This window comes from Terrapene carolina, unplaced genomic scaffold, assembly GCF_002925995.2.
Source record: "Terrapene carolina triunguis isolate 2854851 unplaced genomic scaffold, T_m_triunguis-2.0 Scaffold113, whole genome shotgun sequence".
In the NCBI taxonomy this organism is placed as follows: domain Eukaryota; kingdom Metazoa; phylum Chordata; order Testudines; family Emydidae; genus Terrapene; species Terrapene triunguis.
The window spans coordinates 10,354,687-10,374,866 of NW_020664464.1; the positions used below are offsets into that span (position 1 = coordinate 10,354,687).

The 20,180-nt window shown below is 40.0% G+C and overlaps 1 protein-coding gene across 3 annotated transcripts in view; it reads right to left on the reverse strand.

Moving 5' to 3' along the window:
• The window catches only part of PCSK5 (proprotein convertase subtilisin/kexin type 5), a 296,183-nt gene that overhangs the window by 127,600 nt on the left and 148,403 nt on the right, over positions 1 to 20,180 (reverse strand). For all 3 annotated transcript variants that reach the window (XM_026652353.2, XM_029911707.1, XM_026652352.1), the window contains exon 9: positions 9,463 to 9,563. In XM_026652353.2, coding sequence (XP_026508138.1) covers positions 9,463 to 9,563 — 101 coding nt within the window. The remainder of the gene's footprint in view (positions 1 to 9,462; positions 9,564 to 20,180) is intronic.

The window sequence follows — 20,180 nt, forward strand, 5'->3', positions numbered from 1 at the left end:
CCGGCTTCACGGTTTGCCGGGCAGCCTCCAGACCCTGCGCCCCCGGCTGGGCGCTTCCCCTCCCGGCTTCAGCTGCGCTGGCGAAGCACCGGCCGGGGGCGCAGGGTCTGGGGGCTGCCCGGCAAACCGTGAAGCCGGTAGCGCTCGGGCAGCCCTTTTCGCGTGGCTGGGAGGGAGGAGGGGGAATGCGGGGCGCTCAGGGAAGGGGGTGGAGTTAGGGCGGGGACTTTGGGGAAGGGGCAGGGAATGGGCAGAGTTGGGGTGGGAAGGGACGGAGTTGGGGCGGGGGTGGGAAAGAGGCAGGGCCAGGGCCCCATGGAGTGTCCTCTTTTTTTATTTTTTAAATATGGTAACCCTAATGTTGTATAGATTTCTCTACAGCGCAAGACAATATTATTTTGGGTGTACTTTCTAGAGGGGAGCTGCACTTGAGTGCTGGGCGATTTCCTAGATGAGTCTTCTCATAGAGAGCTGTTTGCAGACTCTGTGTGATTCAAAGCTGGTGCGTCCCTACCTGTGTGTATGCGCTGCCAGAGGCCGGAGAGCCTAATTTAGCAAAACAGGGAGAGGGAGCCCAGGCTAGTGGAGCAGGAAGGCTCAGTGAAATCCCAATACATCAGGTCACACTGTCGTTCATTGCAAAGAAAAAGAACAAACTTTTAACTTCTAACTCTCACAGATCTTCAAACAATTTTACCCTTTTAGCCAGGGATATTTATAGAGCTGGTAATGGAAGGCACTGTCCCCTAACTCTTCCTCACTATCCTCTCCTTTCCTCGCCCAGCGTACGTGCTGTAGCAGCAGGTCACTACTTCCAGGCTTAGCAAAGCTGGTGCTTTCTTGTTGACACCCGCCATGTTGGGGTGAGACTACCAGCATTTTCCTGGGGAAAGGGAAGGATTTGAATTTAATTAGAGATGGGCAATAACAATGAAGCACAGGTAAAGCTCTATTCAACAGTACTTAATTTGGGCAGATGCTTGATGGACTCTAACTGCTCTGGCAGGTACATGAAGAGTCTGTCATTGTTTTATGCTTAGGTAATACTTATGCAGCTAGTCATATCTGGACCAGCCAACTGGGGGCAAGAAGCAAAGCTGTGTGATTATTTAAACTACCTACATATCTTTCACAAGGGTAACAGTTTCTGCCCCAGTATCTTGGCTAAATTCCAAACTGGATAATTAACTACCTTCTGCCCCTACCTAAATATTACTAAGAGGGCCCATGTTATTAAGAGTGTCTACTTTTGTGCACTCAGCATATTTTGAAATATTATTAAATGAACATCTATGTATTCATTCTTTTTTTTAGATTTATAAATTGGGCTCAATCACCTGCCTTAAGCTGCATGTGTATTATTAAAGATGGCACATTTTCTCTTAAAGGAAGAAAAAACAGTCATCCCAAAGTAAATGTGCTAAATAAATTATTCATTACTAATCATTCACTGTAATCAGACGTGGACTCACCCCTGTGGCGCCTCCTACTGGTTGTCTCGGGAATTAGCTCACCAGCATCCAGAGTGCCCTCTGCAGGCCAGGTGTCCCGCCTGTTGTTGGCCCCCGTGTCCCTCCCGGACCCCGGTGCCCTTGGCTTAGGTGCTGCCCCCCCAGCAGTACCCCACTTTCTCTCTGGGTCTCTTCACCCAGGGGAACCCCCACCCCCATCCCAATGTCATCTCAGTCGTGGCTACTGCCAGTCACCATCTAGCCCCCGCGCCCTGGGGCAGACTGCAGTCTATCAGCCAATCATCACCGGCAACAAGGGGTTTGGACTGGCTGCCTTTACCCACCCTCAGGTTGCCCCTCTGCAACCCCAATACCTATATGGGCCTAGGACCAGGCCCTGCAGCTTGGGGAGTTGCTGGCCTAGGGCTTCCCAGCCCCCAAGGCCTTTCCCCAGCCCTGCCTCACTCTAGGTCCCCGGTGAGCTCCCTGCAGCCAGGCCTGTCTCTCTCTCCTGTCAGAGGGAGACTCCTCTGTTTCTGGCTACCCTGGCCTTCTTATAAGGCTGAGTTGCTCAGCTGGGGCATGGCCCCAGCTGCAGCCACTTCCCCCATCAGCCGGGGGTTTGCTCCTTTACTCAGCCCCAGCCCTCTGCAGGGCTTTTCCAACCCCTTCAGGGCTGGAGTGGGCGTTCACCCCGCTACATTCACACATATGTAATCGACAGACCACCACTTAGAAATGCAATGTACTTGTAGCCGAGTCGGTCCCAGGGTACTAGAGACATAAGATGGGTGAGGTAATATCATTTAATGGACCAACCCTTGTTGGTGTGAGAGACAAGCTTTTGAGCCACACAGAGCTCCTCTTCAGGTCTTCTTCCCAGACCTGAAGAAAAGCTATTTGTGGCTCAAAAGCTTGTCTCTCTCACCAAAAGAAGTTGGTCCAATAAAAGATATTACCTCACCCACCTTGTCTCTCACCATCTAGGATGTCTGCCTGATTATTAAATCCAGGGAGTACTATCTGGAGCACTCTATTTTATGGCAGCTGCTTTGGTCACTCTCAGAAAAAGAGTTTGTCCTTTAGATCTTTAAGGGCTTTATAGATCAAAAGTCAAGATCTTAAGTTTCACCTGGAAGCAAATAGGGAACAAGTTTTGTTATGTATGTTCCGTACAGCCAACATCACCAGATGAGCAATCAGTCACATTTTGCACTAGCTTCAGTAGTCCTAAATGTAGACCCACATAGACCACACTGCAATAAAACCACAAAAACATGGATAACAGTGGCAAGATCCAGAGCCAGGCAGAATATCACACAATAACCAGGCATAGATATAGATCAGTTCTGATGAAAATGAAATAAACAAAGGACCATTTTCATGTTGATGACACTGCTGCCTATATTTTGCTGTAGCCTCTAGTGGCTTCACATACATGTAGAAAAGGAGGGAGGACAAAATAGAACCTTGCAGAGAGATCTCAGACTATGGCTTCACACTATTCTCTGTGCCTTCTTAGGAGGAAAGAATGAAACAGAACTACTCAAGAGATATATAGTCCACCCAGACGAGGAGCTACAGCCCTGACATCACAGCACCAGTGCCCCATTATCAATCCAGCCTTATTATACTCTTTAATTCAGCATCTGGGGTACCTTTGGGGAAGTCCGACGTAACCGTCAATTAACAAACCTGCAGGCAGCTACGTCTAGGACAGTACCCAAACTATCATTTTGATCTAGATCTGTCAGTGCTTAGAACTCAGTCCTATTTATGTTATCGCATCCAAGAAACTACCCTGAAAATACTAAGGTCGCAAAATCAAGCCTTCAAATATAGACTCTAAAGCACTCTAAAAACAAGGCCTCCTGCTGGGATCTGGTTCTTGTCTCCTCCGCAGTTCGGTCAGGCTGCTCCTCCTCCAGGCTGCCAGAGCGCCAGCAGCAGGAGTACTCACAGAACAGAAGGGAGAATCTCCATGTTCTCCTATTGCTGATGCATGACAGACCAGAGGCCAGCAGCAGCAGCCAAGAGGAGCAACTGCAGGGAAAGTCCTTCTTAGTTCCTGCACCAGCGAGCTAAAGAATGCTTAGTGACGAGAAACATACTGTGCATGTGTGAACTAAGATATTTTTCAAAGGTTTATAACTTGGCCAAATGAGGATGTGTTTTCATGGAAACAGCAAAAGACAAGGTGATACCTGACTCACCCACCAAATTTCAGGCCCGTCCTCCAAAGCATGGAGGTACTAGAGCTTCTTAACAAAATGGCTGTACACATTTTCTTAACATGGGCCAAACAACTTATTTTTACCTGTAGGGTTATAGTGAATCACAAATTGAATATGATCCAACAATGTGATGCAGTTGTGAAAAAGGCTAATGTAATTCTGGGGTGTATTAACAGGAGAGTCATATGTAAGACACAGGAGGTAATTGTCCCTCTCGCATGGCACTGTTGAGAACTCAGATGGAGTACTATGTTCAATTCTGGGCGCCATACTGAGGGAGGATGTGGATAAACTGGAGAGAGTTTAGAGGAGAACAACAAAAATGATCAAAGGTTTAGAAAACCTGACTTAAGAAGAAAGGTTAAAAAACCTGGGCATGTTTAGTCTTGAGAAAAGAAGACTGAGAGGAGAACTCATAACAGTGTCAAAGATATTAAGGGCTGTAATAAAGAGGATGGTGGTGAATTGTTCTCCATGTCCATTGAAGGTAGGACAAGAAGTAATGGGCTTAATCTGCAGCAAGGAAGATTTACATTAGGAAAAACTTTCTAACTATAAGGACAGTTAAGTTCCAGAATAGGCTTCCAAAGGAGGCTGTGGAATCCCCATCACTGGAGGTTTTTAAGAGCAGTTTGGACAAAGATCTGTCAGGGATGATCTAGGTTTACTTGGTCCTGCCTCAGTGCAGGGGGCTGAACTTGATGACCACTCGAGGTCCTTCTAGCCCTATAAGTCCATGATTTCAAGTACATAACTTGTTAAAAATTCTATTTCTAAATCTCTTCTGAAAATAGAATTCATAAGTTATAACCATAATCTATTTAAACCAAATGTTAATATTTCTGTTTTATGTACAGTCTTCTTACGTTTCCTTTTAATAACATGCAGCCAGTGAGGTAAGCAGAACAACTTTGAGTTAACTGAGTGTCATAGGATTAAATGGAAGACCTGTCATTCTCATCTCATACTGGAACCATATATAAAAAAATGACACTCCAAAAGCATTTCCACAGTTCAGTTTTCTTATCACCTTTGGCCTTTTATTGTATTCATTGGTAATCAAGCTCCTAGAAGCTGGGATGAAAGCCTCTCTTAACACTGAAGGGATATGAGATAGGTTCCTTGAACCAAAAACTTGTAAGTAACCAGACAGTTATCTGATTTACTGCATTACTGATGGAGGCGCTGTAAGGAAATGAATCAGTATGAGAAGTGCTGCTGCTATTGGGTTAGTTTTCAGAAATCTGAGTCCCTTCCTTAACCGCAGCAATTTGCAGAGGAAAAAAAACGAGAGAGATTTCAAATGTATATAGGGTAGGGGGTAAATGCTTGGATGCACAGACTTCCTCTCCTCTCAGTGATTTACATTCAGTTATGTTGTCGTTTAAAAAAAAATGAGGAGCTTTTTGATGTACTTTTATTGTCACTTTTTTGGGTGGATATCAGCATGTTAATATTCACTAAAGTTCTTCATTTGTTTCCAATAGTAATTTGTTTTATCTCTGACATTATATTAGCAAAGACAAAGGAAGTATATAACTCGTATGAGAGAAGGAAACACAGGCAATACAACAGGTATTTTGCAGCAGTTGACAAAAAATAGCAGGTTAACTCTGCCTGATTTCACGGGCTTTTTCTTGGTAATGTAGCTACAGCTTCTCAAAACATGGAGATGGAAAAACATAGGTATTGGCTTGTTAATAGAGAAACATGCAGGTTTCACCTTGGAAGCATACATATTATTTTTTCTCAAGTTCAGGTACCTCCTCTCAAGCAAAGTAAAAGACATTCTCTTTATTTAAGTTTTCCCTAAGAACACGACACAATGCCTAAAGGAAGGAATCTGCTGTTTAAACAGACTCTCTCTCTTCACACTGATTCATGCAAATCCTGAATTCAAATCCTTCATCTGCCAAAAAGCTCTTCTGATCTGGCAGTAGAATGCTGTTAAGCAACTTTAACATTTTATATTTAGAGCTAAGATGCTACCAATGCTGAATTAATAGAATATAACAATTTACCCTCTAGCAGCAGGTTTACAGTTAGGAAAATTTGGCATTGCATAATGAACATAAAAGAATGGAAAACAATTAAGCACCCAATTACAGAGCTGGAGCAGGATACTAACTCTACTGGGCACTGATCATGTAAAAGAAAGCAACTGAAAAACAGGACATGAAAGCCCAAATACTATTGGGTCTTTATAGGTCTGAGCCCTAGATGCAGAAATCCCTCATGGAGACTGGCTTTGTGCGTGTGTGTATGCTAACTATTCCTTTGTTGTTTCAATGCAACAGACTCATATTTACATTTCTAAGTTATGCTAACATGTTTTACCAAATGAGCATTTGAAAAACCTGATTATTGGAAGCTAAATTAGGTTCCTTTGGTTACATGATGTGGATATGCTTTTTGATACAAAAATACTGGACGGAAGTTGTAATTCACAAGAAAGTTTTTTAACTATCACAGACTATAATGCAGTATTGAATTTATCAGTTCCCAAAAAAATCCCACGCCACCGGTTGAAAAGATCAGCAGAGAATTCCCCTTGTGGAGGGGAACTCCCCACTGGAGTAATGCTGGTCAAAATGCCAGAGCTGAGTCCTGTACCAGCCACCCCGTCCATTTGTGCGGGGGGGGGGGGGGGTGCTAAGGCAGGGAGATAGCAGGCTGGGACAGGCCAGGAGTAGGGGGAGGTGGAACATGGAGCTCCAAAACTTCAAATCTCCACTGGTTTAAGGTCTCTTAGGATCCTTACACTAGTGGTATAAGTTAGAGCAGCCTCTTGGGTGCTCTAAATAATGTCAAGGTCAGGCTGATGCTAAATCAGGGAGCAGTATGCCTCCCAGGCAGTGAACATAGCTTGGCTGCTGTAGAGAATTGCACACCTAGGATCTAAACATTTCCAGAGCTTCAATACACATGATAGATCCACAATTTTACTACTAGGCAGTGCCTTATCATTGAACAAAACACATTCTTTCAAACATATTAAAAAAGGGCTCTGATTACTGGGCAGCTCATGGTGTGAAGAACATAATTAACCTTGAAAACTCCTTTCCCACTAATCTTTTGAAAAATCTAATATAAATATGATGGTTGTTAGCACAGGCATTAATATGAAATTTAAGGCTAAATCTGCAACCCCCAACCTCCATTTGCCGGTGCCAATAAAATCTTTGCATGACATGACGCCATCATGTATTCTCTGTATGCCACATATTTTACAAAATAAAAATATTTTAGAAATGCTTAAGAGAGTTTTAAATATTGTTATTAGTAATGTTTTTCATATCATATCACCTATAAAGATAGATGCTTTAGTGTCATCTAACCCAACAGGAATTAGAGGCAGAGGAAAATTATAACAAATACCTCTTAATATTGTAACATTCAGAAACACCTTACAATTATTTTAAATAGCCGATCCATACAAAATAATGTCAAGATATTAAAGTTGAATATATTATGATCTTCTTGAGCTATTAAAAAAAGCTTCACCCCTCTCTAAAGGGGCATTCCTGGCTTTTAATGGTATAAAGTTCCTATTTCTAGCTCTCATGAGAAAAAGATTAGATAATAAATCTGTCACTGTTGCAGGACTGAATGTCTTGGGTCTCAAGCCAAGCTAATTTTGGGAGGGAAATTGTAATTTTGGGGGAAAACAGGAAACATTTATCTTGCCAGCTGTTTGTTTGGTTTCTTTTAATGGCAGTAGTGAAGCCTATCTGAGGTTCAGTTATGCATAGTTCCACTGGAGAAATATTAGTGGGCAGAATGCAGGTAAGGTGGTAAAAATGCATGTTAAGCATATTGTATTAAGTAGCTCTGCATTGTATCATATTAATAGCAATACAAATTATTTTATATCTATATAGATACAGACACACTTAGCCCATATCCATTTCTGGAAAGGAAGTGAAGAATTCTTTATCTACTAAAACTCTCAGGGAATTTAGCAATGCAAAATATAACTATCTCACCTGGAATTTGGCCAATATTCAGGGATTACCACAGGATATTTAAAAATTACTCAGTTTTTTGGTTTTTTCATCTTATCTACGTACAGCAGCAGCACATTGTCCCATCACCACACCTGAGACATTAGTACAATATTTTGCTTATGTCTGCAGTGTCAACCACAATGGCAGCTATTTATTTGGAAGAAGAGTATCACCTACTGAATTACCAGCAGCATCCAGTACCTGATCAGATTGGTATGGCTGCAGGTATTATGTGTCTGATACTATACTTTGAAAATTCCAGTTATAACAATGATGTGTTTGAAAATATACATAAAATACCATGAAAAGAGATACAATTAGAATTATAGGCAACAGCAATTCATTAAAAAGTAATTATGAAAACCTCCAGCAGTGTACTATTTTGGTGCATACAGATGTAGTTTTATCTGTGTCTGTGGGCTGTTTAAAAACTAATGTAAGTATTTTACAACTGAGATTAAAAAGTGATTGAAAGAATGGTTTTTGAAATAACAGTATTACATTAACTTTTCAAAGCCGTTTTTGTCACTAACTATTGCATTGAGAAAACCCAATTATAATGACACAAGTTCTGCTCTGCTTAAGATTGTATCAGATTTTCAATTACAATCTCTTATTTTCATGGCTATGTAACTCAGAAGTAAAAATGTGTTCTGGATTGAATTTTAGGTCAGGGTTTCTACACTAAAAGCTACATTTTTACAAAATGGCAACCCAAAATCTGTTTGTTATTACAAATTACATACTACGACAGTATAATACAATTTGAAATGATTATGATGCACACTCCCTCTACTCCCTCCCACCCCACCATGCCTGGTCCTTTGAGGTTCTGAGAGCCCCTAGCTTTTATCAGTCTCAGTGGGAGTTAAATAGTGTCGTCTGAACCTCATAGGATCAATCTCTTAACTTAAAAATATCTGATTTTAAACAGGATTTTGCAGATCATTAGTCTATGTACATTGTGCATACCAGACCAGTTCACTCTGATAAAATACACAAGAATGAAAAAGTTTTGAAATATGAATTTACATGATAAACTCTCAATGGCTTTTTCTGATCAAGAATGCCCGTTAAAAATATATTCTGGTTACAACATGCAAAATTCTGCAGTTGAGGAAAACTCTTGTAAAAGCTAATGGGAATTTTGCTATAGTAAGGGTTAAATGATTTGGTCCGTTGTCAGATAATCTATATTTTAAAAAACAGTGTGTAGTTATATACATGATAGAAATCTTGGATTTATTGTTTCATCACACATGATACTGGTGAGAATTTTTATTTTTTATACAATGCTAACATCTGCTCATACTGGCCCACTGTCCTCAGTTCCACCATCCCTATGAACTGAGGTAGTGAAAGGGACTTGGGTCCATGCACAATGCCACATACAATGGTCTAAATACTAGATTCAAGCTCGAGCTGCATTGTGAAGGTTCCCCAAGTCTTTCAATGGGAGCTGCATGTGTTCAACACCATTGCAAAGTATATCACAGCTTTAGGCACCCAAGTTAGAACATTTTTTCCCTTGTCTCTCTCTGTTTCAGTTTTCCCACGTGTAACATTGAGTGGGGTGTGTGTGTGTGTGTGTGAGAGAGAGAGTGAGAGAGAGATAATATTTCCTTCACTCACAGGTTTATTGTGAATTTTCACTAGTTAATGTTTCTATAGCACTTTGAGGTCGCTGGATGAAAGATATCATGTCAACAAAATATATGCATTTATTTATGCATTATTATTAGTTTTACCAGAATATAGACCAAATCTTACTTTGCTTCCAGTGCCAATGCAATGATGCCTGCAGCCATAGGTGCAGAGGCCGAGGTTCCAGTATGACTGTCTGTACAACGCTGCCTCAGGTCGGTGGTGATCTGGAAGAAATTGAATGTGTGAAATTTAGAACACAACTGCAGAAATCAGAACAGGTTTCTATTGCCTACGTGAGTCAAATGCAGGTGAACAGAATTTTCTTCTTTAATAGGGATAAAAAAGGCTTTTGAATACATTGATTTGAAACTTTCCTATTCTACTCACAGGTTGAAGGTATTTGTGAACTTGGAGAAATGTTCACTCTATTCTATAGTACTGAACAGGTATGTTAGTCTCAGTTTGTCATGGCAGGACCACATAAAGATTTGGAAATTAGAAAAACACACATACCAAAAGTGAGTTAAAATTCCGCCCTCATATTACTTTGCATTTATATAGCACTTTCTATTCAAGAACCACAAAGTGCTTTACAAACATTAATGTAATTAAATCTCTCGATGCTCTTGTGATGCAGGTAAGTATCATTATCCCAGTTTTACAGATGAGAAAACAGGTATGAAGGGGTTAACCAATTTGCCTGAAGTCACATAGGGAATGTATGGCAGAGCTAGGAACAGAATAAACATCTGCTGACTCCAACTGCTGTGTTTTAACCACAACACCATGCTTTCTCCTTTAAGCAATATTTCATCTGAAAATAACCCCTAGTTGTTACTTAACACCCCACATTGGAACCCACAGGGGGTATCATCAAACAACTTAAATGTATGGAGAGGCCACCCTGAAAGAAAGCTTTCCTGAACCTCCTCTTCTGGCCTTCAAACAACCTCCCAACCTCATCATCAAAAGCAAGCTCTCCACAGACCAGGACACACCAACTCAAAGCGGCACCAGACCCTGTCACAACAGATGCAAAACCTGTAGACTTATCTCCAATGCTACAATGATCAACATCCCTTACACACCTTTCACGACACATGCCTATCACAACATGTGATGTACCTCATCCAGTGCACTAAATGCCCCAATAACAACTATGTGGGTGAAACCAGACAATCACTACACTCTCCAATGAACACACACAGAAACACAATAAAACACAAAAACACCATATCACCCATGTGTGAACACTTTTCACAAAGCGATCACTCCATATCTGACCTATCAGTCCTCATCCTCAAAGGAAACCTGCACAGCTCTTTCAAAAGATGAGCCTGGGAGCTTAAATTCATAGCTTTGCTAGACATAATCATGCTCTTAATAAAAACACTGTTTTTAGGGGTTATTACAACAATCACTAACCCCTCTTTTTGTCCTATGACTACAGGGGTGTTAATGGGCCACTTCACCTCGGATGGTCCCTTAGAATATGTGGTAAACTATCTGTTCAACCTTGTATTTAGCTGTGACACTCAGAGTACCTTTCCCAGACCTGGGGAAGGGCTCTGTATAGCTCGAAAGCTTCTTTGTCTAACCAACAGAAGCTGGTCCAATAAAAGATATTACCTCACCCACCGTGTCTTTGAAAATCCTGGTAGGCTCGAAGAAACTGCCTCAGTCACTTTGAAGAAGGTTTAACTGTCAGATCAACCAACTTCATAAGTTGTTTACAGTCTTATATTGTAATATATTGCTGATAGAAAACTCATTTTAAAATGTGGCCTAAGTAGATAAAGCTCCAAAAGCCACAATGGGCATGTTCAGTGAAATAGACAAAACAGAATTGCATTTAACAAAATAATCTTGCATTTAACATTAGAACACATGTCTCTCAGAAAGAAGTGTGATGACAGGAAGATAAATGTATTTCTACAAAGTTTTAAATCACATGTAAAGATGTATTCAAACTAGTTATCACAGTTCAGGGGACTAGCACAGTGCTACAAACATGCTTCTAGATCACTAATTCAAATCTAGCTCGTGTCATTAGAAACAGAAAGTCTTTATTATCTACAATTCTTCAAGAGGACGTGCAATGAGTGGGTGGTGTCACAGTAGCTCCTTGTGAACAAGGACCTATATCACAAAAAACACTAGATAGGTTAAAAATTGGACTGGCTTTCCTAACACTTTAGGTGGCTCTTTAGGTTAAGTCATTAATGGGGCAGCGTGTGGGTAGTGGGGAGAAGCTTGCAGTTTTGCTGCAGGTAGTGCACCTCTTCCTGGGCTATACAAAGCTCTTGGTCTCCTGGGCTCGCCACTCAGCAACTTTCACTAGCATTATATTTTACATATAAGACCACTAGTGAAGACTAGGAGAAAAGCAAAGCATGGAAATAAACAGAAATAAGGCTTACATAAGAATATGAAGATATCTGGCTAGCTTTAACCTGGTAGCCAGCTGAATTATGCATTGCCAAAAAGTCACATATCACATGAGCCGATGAGAAAGCATTTATTAAAAGTGGATGGTAGTTTGGTGTCACTAATGTGTGTGTGTATATATATATGTGTGTGTATATATATATTTGTTCAGAAGAGCAGAAGTTAACACAGAGTCAATGAGGTGACATGGCACAGGCATCAGGTGAACTCACTCAGAGATAATGCTGAAAGATGGGGAAAAAATTGACTAAGGCATTTAGAAAATCATGTTTCTAAACTACTTGATCTGCCAAAGGCCAGTCTACCTCTCAGCTTCCAAACTCTCAAAAGTCTGGAAAGAACCATTTTGGTCTATTTCTGAATTCTTGATAAATCATTTTATTCTGTCCATGACCTGTAAAAATCTTTAAATAAAATTTTCAGACTCTCTCTCATTTAACAATTGTGCATCAATTTGGCCAATGGATATTTAGAGTATCAACGAAGCACTAAGTGTGTGTACTAGTTTATATTGTAAAAGGGGTGCCGAAAACCATCCTGTATTTCCCACACCCTGGTGTAAATGGATTTTGTACTGTAACTAATCTCTAATACAATGACATACTTTCCTTGATATATTTTGGAAGAGGGTAGGCGAAGGGAAACGTAAAGGGCCAAATTTATAGCAGGAGGGCTCCAGAAGCCCTGTGTCTACTGTGCAAATGCAAATCAGGTAGAGTATTTGCAGGTGAAATCTAAATGGCCAAGGAGCACACAACTACGTACATAAATTAAGTTCTGTGGGCTTCTTCAGGCACCTCTTTGTACACACTCACTCTCTCTCACACAGTGGCCAGCAGAACTACTGCACCCTGCGAAAGAGTAGTGCAGTCACTGAACTCTCCCTGCACTCCAAGAAGCACTGGATTTTCTTGCAGCACACTGATACCTTCAGGAGCTCATGCAGGGGAAAGTCTCATCCTCATCTCCCCTGACAATGGTTTTGCCTTGAAAGACACTATTTAGCTCTCTACATTGAAAGCATATTGTCTGATGTTATCTACATATCTATCATCAGGAGAAAGAGGGGAGTGTTTTTGAGGCTACATCTACACTACAAGCTCGGAGTGAGATTCCCAGTTTGTGTAGACATACTCATGCTCATTGATCTATCAAGCTAAAAATAGTAGTGTAGCTGTGGTGGAATGGACAGTATGGCACTGTGCTAGCCGCCCCGAATACAAACCCACCTGAATCCTATAGGTACATACTTGGGGCTACGAGCATGTGCCGCCCACTGTCACTGCCCATGTTAGCAGGGCTACACTGCTATTTTTAGTGTGCTAGCTCAGATGAAAGCTACCATGAGTACATCTATGCGAGCTGGGAATCACACCCCTAGCTCATAGTGTAGATATAGTCTTAGTTTTACGTGTGCAGTGCCCATGAATAGCAAGTGCAATAAAGCCATTACACTCTTATGCTGCATTGTTTGTCCCATGTCCTAGCAGACATTGTACAATCTCTTATCTCTCTCTTTCACTCAGCAAATATTGCAGCAGAAGATGTGTAACGAAAGCTCCCTAAGTGGAAATCCTATCTGAGCCATTTCAAAGGGAAGTTACTGATAGCAGCTGAGATGTTTAGATGTAAATTACAGGAGAAATCTAAGGCATGTTTTTCAGCATTAAGGGTGCACTGTCAGAGAAGCCTTGTGTCTATCTTTAGAAACAAAGAGACAGGACCACCAACAAGCAGTCAAGCTTCAAGAAGAAAAATGATGTTCGAGATTCCAAGACCACACGGGGGCAACATCATTAATCATAATACAAGGAGATGAGGCCTGCGAGGGACATGAAGTTGACATTAGTGTATGAAAGCTGTCATTCTATTCAATAGTGTGAGTGGATGTGGGCACCAATTTTGGATCTTTTACCTAAAGTACAATGCACTCACAGGTTTTAGATATCATTGTAACAACTGCTGATCTAAGGAAACAGTGATAAGCCTAAATTCAGGCTATGTAATATTTTATAATGCACTGTGTTACAATCATCCCATCTTTCCTCCAACAACAGAAGAAAACAACTGGATTTGACTGAAAGCAATTACATACTGGCTGGTAAAGATATAGTTTAATCAATATGAAATTAACAACTTAGAACACCATGACAAAGGTCAGTTTAAAGGTATCATCATCAGCCCAGTATATTTTCTCCTTTACCGTATATGAGAGTCAGGTGGTTTTCAGACTAAGTGCAGTTTTATAAAAGAAAGACCCAGATACCTACTGTAACGGTTTGATACAAGTGACTTACTCTGAAGATTTAAAGAAGTGTCATTTCTGTACAGTTATTATTCTGGTTATGTTATCAATCTTCCCTTAGTTATAGCTGTAGGGAAAGTTAGTTATTCAGGTCAAAAATAGGATTTTCCTTTGCAGAGAACATTATCACTTCTCCCATCCTAAGCCTCTTATTTCCAGATATTTCATAATTCATGTCTTGAGCCCTTAGCTGTGGTTGAAACACTTTTTACCTGCTGATGTAATTCCTACGGGTATGTCAGCTTGAACCGACTTGTCTTCTAAAATGAGAAGTGTTTAACGAAAATCTGTAGTTGCCAATACTCCCCCTACCCCAGTGTCATGTGATCCCAAACCACTTTCCATTAAAGGTGCCATGTTGTATTATATCTGCTCTACAAGAGCAGTTGAACAGGGGGAGGTTTTTTTTAAATAACTGACAAGAGATGCTATTGATGAGCATTGAATTAATTTTTAAAAGGAGCAATTGTGTATACCATAGAGTGTAAATTTCATCAGTGAGTGGGGGATTTTCATGCATAACTCACCAGTATTGTTAACAGAAAATATTTGAGTAAATCCACAGTACACTGATAGTATTGTTATTATTTATTTGTGTAATGCCTTTGCTAAGATAAAGGCCATATTAACATATAGAGCTAGATTGTGCCCTTAAATACAGCCTATTCCAAGAGGTGGTGCAGAGATGCAGGGCTCTAGGGGCAATACGTAGAAGCATTTCTGCCTGGGGGGGAGGGGCACAATGCCTTCTGGAGCTCTTCAGTAACACTGAGGTTAGAAGGGGAGGAATTTGCTACAGTTAAGTGTCCTAGGCATATTTCATGTCACTTCTACTGAGATCCTTAGAGTCTCACACTTAGCATGTGTTTCAAATGATAATTGTTTTAAAGGAGTACATTTTTCAACAGGCCTGTACTTGGTTTCCACTTATCTGTGTCCCAAATTGTGGCTTTATATACTTGTGCCTGCACTTTGCAGCTGCTCCTGCAAACATCGGATAACAATTCTAGCACTGAACTATTTAAAAGGAATACATGAACAGTCTTTGCATCTGAAAAGGCAGGTGTACTTTGTGCATTCACAGTGGGAGTCAAGAGTTGAAAATCCAGTCCAAAATATGCAACAGAGATTTTTGACAGGTGCAGTACAATATAGTAATAACTAATATGTATTCTTGGCCTCATCCTTAATGGAGTCTTAGTGCAGGACATTAATGTCAGTGGGAGTTTTGACTGTGTAAGAACTGCTGGCTAGAACTGAACAAGCCAGATTCTTGTGTCACTTACTTTAATGTAAATGTAAATTCCATATCTTCACCATAGTAAATGAGATCAGAGACTTGCCTATGTTACTAAAGCAACTATAATTATACCAGATTGAAAAAGAACAATTCTGGCACATGGCATTTGTGAGGATGAAAAAAACATGTAAAGGGGAAAAATGTGTGGTTATCCACAAAGAATATTTTCTTAGGACAAGATGAAACCAGGAGATATCTGTATCAGCTTTTACATACTCCCTCTCTCCACTCACCATACTACTGAGTGCCTTTTTTAGAACACCCAATACCACTAGCATTTTTGCGTGTATGGGGACTGTTTACTTGTCCAACTCAGAAGGTGCCACTAATACAAATTGGATAGGAATACAGCATAATCAGCACAAACCAATATACTGATTTCACTGAGATTTTTCAAACTCCTGTCCCTGCTTAATTCTGCTTTGTATTTGTACAATCTGACTCTATAAAGCAGATGAGACAGAAGAACAATGTGCTGTCACTTAGCGATATTTCTGTATTACTATATTGTTAAAAACTCGTAATATACCGGGGGCTCGACTCTATCCTCAGTTACAATGAAATAAATGAGGAGTATCGTCATTTAAATCAGTTACCCTAATGTAAATCTTCTGTGAGATCAGAATCAGGCACTAGGATATTTATGGTGGATTGTATTTTATAACATATTTTCTCCTTTCTTAAAAGCAAGAATCTCATACACACAGTACAGCAAGCTGAACTATCACATCCAACTAGACTGACCTATAGAAAAGTCACTAATCTTAAGAAAGCTGCTGCTGCTATTCCACACGACGAAGCCATCAAGCCCTTGCTATCTAATTTCCTTTTGTGGGTGGGTGTGAAGTACAGTCTTCAGGACAGGATTAAATTTAATTTATATAAAAATTTTAATCTTTATTTTTCCCATCGTTACTTGCTATTTATATGTATATACAGCACCAACAATGTCCTGGTCAGTTTGAGGAAAAGAATGAAGATGAGGTCTCTGCCTCAAAGGACTGACCATCTAAGCAGACAACATAAAAACTAAGGATGGGAGACGTGAGGCAGCAAAAAGCAATATGATTTCATAATGAAATTGAATTTGCATCATTTTAGCGCCACGATTTGTTGGCTTTGTATAGAAGTTTTCTATGTTTTCTGGTGATGATTTTCATTTGTGTGTATTAGTCAAAACATCTCTGTCGGGGGCATTAGGGTTAATAGGTCTTTTGGAAAAGGTGTGTTATACTGAGCAAGTTAGCGAAGAGAAAGGTGATATTAATATTATCCTTATCCATAACCCTATAATGATGGCTTACTACAGATGTGTGTGAGAGAGAAAGATGGGGGAGAGGGTCATCATTCTGTGTGTGCGCTCAGAGGACACTGATTGATAGGTTACAGCTGTTACTTGTAACTCTTAAATTCTTTCAGTTAAAGGGTTGGTTCTGCAAATTCACCTCATCTCTCTTTAGAGCTGACCTTAGAGTAATATAAGAACTAACACAAATGTTGTCCAAAGGAAGGTGACTGGTTTGTATACAATACTGTGGGAGAAGGCTATTTCCTGCACTCAGTGAACAATGTTTTTCTTTGTTATTGGAAGTGTCAGAGGGGATTACGCTTGCTTGAGGTGCCAGCTACCAGCAGTAAAACATCCTGAGGAGAGGTTATGGACCTCAGGAGTCACCTGGTAATACAGTGCAACACAGAAGAAGAGGAAAGGGTCTTTGATGGAATATTTAGGGCCTGATTCTCCACTGTGTGAAATCAGTGGAGTTACACTGGTATAAAACTGATATAACACTGTGGAGAATCAGGCCCCTACAGTGTGGCCATTAAGCGAACAGATGGTGGTTTGAACAAGAGTAGCCAGGATCTGAACTGGGCCATGATAAGCAGAGAATCGAGGGAGTACTGTAATCTCCTATGGCAGCTGGCACTGCACATGCCTTAAATGATTAACATGTATGAGCTGGATCAGCCCACGGTTATTGGATCACAGCTGCCGGACCCAATTCTCAGAACTAATGAGCACTCACAGAACTCATTGATTTCAACTAAAAGCTGCATTTCTTCATCTCCACTGAAAAGCAGGCTCTGGATGTCTCAAATTGGCATTCTAAATTAAGAAAAATGGCACCTTTGAAAATATAGGCCTTAATATATTTGCCATATAAGTCTTTATATAAAATGGGTATCAGATTTCCCTATTTCACAAGGATAATGTATGGCTAAATTTAGATTTGCAAAACACTTTGGGATCTTTGGAAGTAGGACAATATATGAGTGCAAAGTATTATCATTATTAGAAATATAATAATGCAATAAATTTTAAAAGCTATGTAGGATTAAATAGCTGTAGACTAAACAACATTTTATTTAACCTTATTCTCATGATTCAACTTACAAGTAAATTTACAATAATGGAACTGTGATAATAACAAAAGTGTGTGGAGATAATTTTGGGTCAGAAGTAAGTAATATAAATGCCCTGATGTAATGAGACTGTTTAAGTGTAAACACAGGGAGTAAGACTTACCTAAAAGAATGGAAGAAAATGACTGAGAAAACTATGATTGAAGAAGAATGAGAGGATTGCATAAGATGTAACAACAAGTCAGGCCGGAGAAAGAATTTAAACAGAAAAACATGACTGATATTGTGAAGAATTTAAGAATGTTTTACTAGATGATCCCAAAGTCACAATTTCACAATCAAGAAAGAAGGTTACACTGGTTAAAAAACCAGCCTGGCTAAGAGGGGAAATGAAAGCATTACATATATAATAAAACACAAATGTAAAAAAGGGAAGTTGATAGCAACAAATATAAATTAGAAGTTAGAAATTTGACAAGGGAAGTAAAAGGACACAAGTGGTAATCTATAGTCAGGCTATAGATTCTATAGCAAGGAGAAGAAGAAGGAGTATTTTAAGTGTATCAGGAACAAAAGCAACCCTAAAAATGGTGTTGATCCATTACTTGATGGAAATGGCAGAATTACAAATAATATCACAGAAAAGGCAGAAGCATCCAATAAATATCTCTGTATTTGGGAACAAGACAGAAGATGCATTCACCTCATTTGATGATAAAATACTTTCCATTCCAACAGTAATTAAAGAGGATGTTCTGCAGCAGCTACTTGGCCAAGGAGCTTGCTGAACTGTTAAGTGGGCTGTTAAAGTTGGTTTTCAATAATCTGGAAACACTGAGGAAGTTCCAGAGGACCAGAAGAAAGCTAATGTTGCATCAATATTTTAAAAGGATAAACTGGATTACTTTCTTAAATAGATTAAAACTTGCTAACTGATATCTCAAAATTTAATAGTAAATGGGGAATCATCACGAAGCGGCTATGTTTCTAATGGGGTCCCACAAGGATCAATTTTTGGACCCATACTATTAAATATTTATCAATGATCTAAAGAAAACATAAAATCATTACTTGATAAAGTTTGTAGATGACACAAAAAATGGGGAAGTGGAAATAATGAAGAGGACAGGACACTGACACAGAGTGATCTGCATTGCTGGGTACAGTGGGTGTAAGCAAACAATCTGTTTTTATATGGCCAAAGGTAAGGCCATGCCTCTAGCAACAAATAGCTTAGGCCATACTTTCAGGATGGGGGAACATTATCATGCAAAATAGTGATTCTGAAAAAGACTTGACATTCATGGTGGATAATCAGATGAATATGAGCTTGCATGAGCGGTGGCTAAAAAGGCTAATGAGATTCTTGGATGTATATGTGCCGCTAGCAGACCAGATGCCAGCTCATGCCAGAGTCCCAGGCCAATTCACTTGTGTATTAGTTTAGATCAAAGTAATTGTTAAATGTATAAGAGTGTGTATATGGTGTTTAAACTTCATGAAAACTAATGGGATGTTAGTTGCATTGTTTTCACTTATCTGTATCCTGTTATAATGTAGTAGCAAACATTGTGTGTACCCCTGTAACTAAATAACCCATCAAACAAGAAGAGACCTTGTGGAATGCAAATGAAGAACTCTAACAGAAAAGTGCTAATTTCAAAGCAAATGGTCATTGTGCCTGATGATTGGAGGTCAAAGACTTTAACTGTATTCCTCACTTTCTGTCATCAAAGGAAAAACCCACATGGGGAGTGACCCAGTCAGCTCAGTTTTCTGTGAGAAGAAGCTATAAGAATGGATTTAATGAAAGATCCTTCATCTCTGGACTGTTTGGATTCTAACAAGGTAGAATGACTGAACGAGAAGATGGAGATCCAGAGTTATTCTGGGTAGCCCTTACAGACTTTGGGGAAATTGGCAGATTACTAACTTTCTGCTACCATTTGGAATTATAGACGGTGACTCACCTGTACATATATTTTACCCGTTTTAACCTCTCAATAATTCTCATTTCCTTTTTGTAGCTAATAAATCTTAAGTGGGTTTACTATAGAATTGGCTGCCAGCATTGTCTTGGGTGTAAGATCCACAGTACCAATTGATCTGGGGTAAGTGACTGGTCTCCTGGGACTGGGAGCAGTCTAAATGTGACGTGATCTTTGGTGTAAGTGACCATTTATCACTAAGTCTGGTTTGTCTGGGTGGCAAGACAGATTGGAGCATCTAAGGGACTGTCTGTGACTCCATGGTAGGACGGGTATAGTGATCCAGGAGCTCACAGGTGGTACTGGCTTGGTGACATCTAATTATAGAACACATCACCAGCTTGGGGTGTCTTCCCTGTTTTCTGACAGTCTGCCCTGGGATAGGCACTCACAGTTGTGAGCCACCCCAGAGAGCGTAACAATATAAATAGGAGAA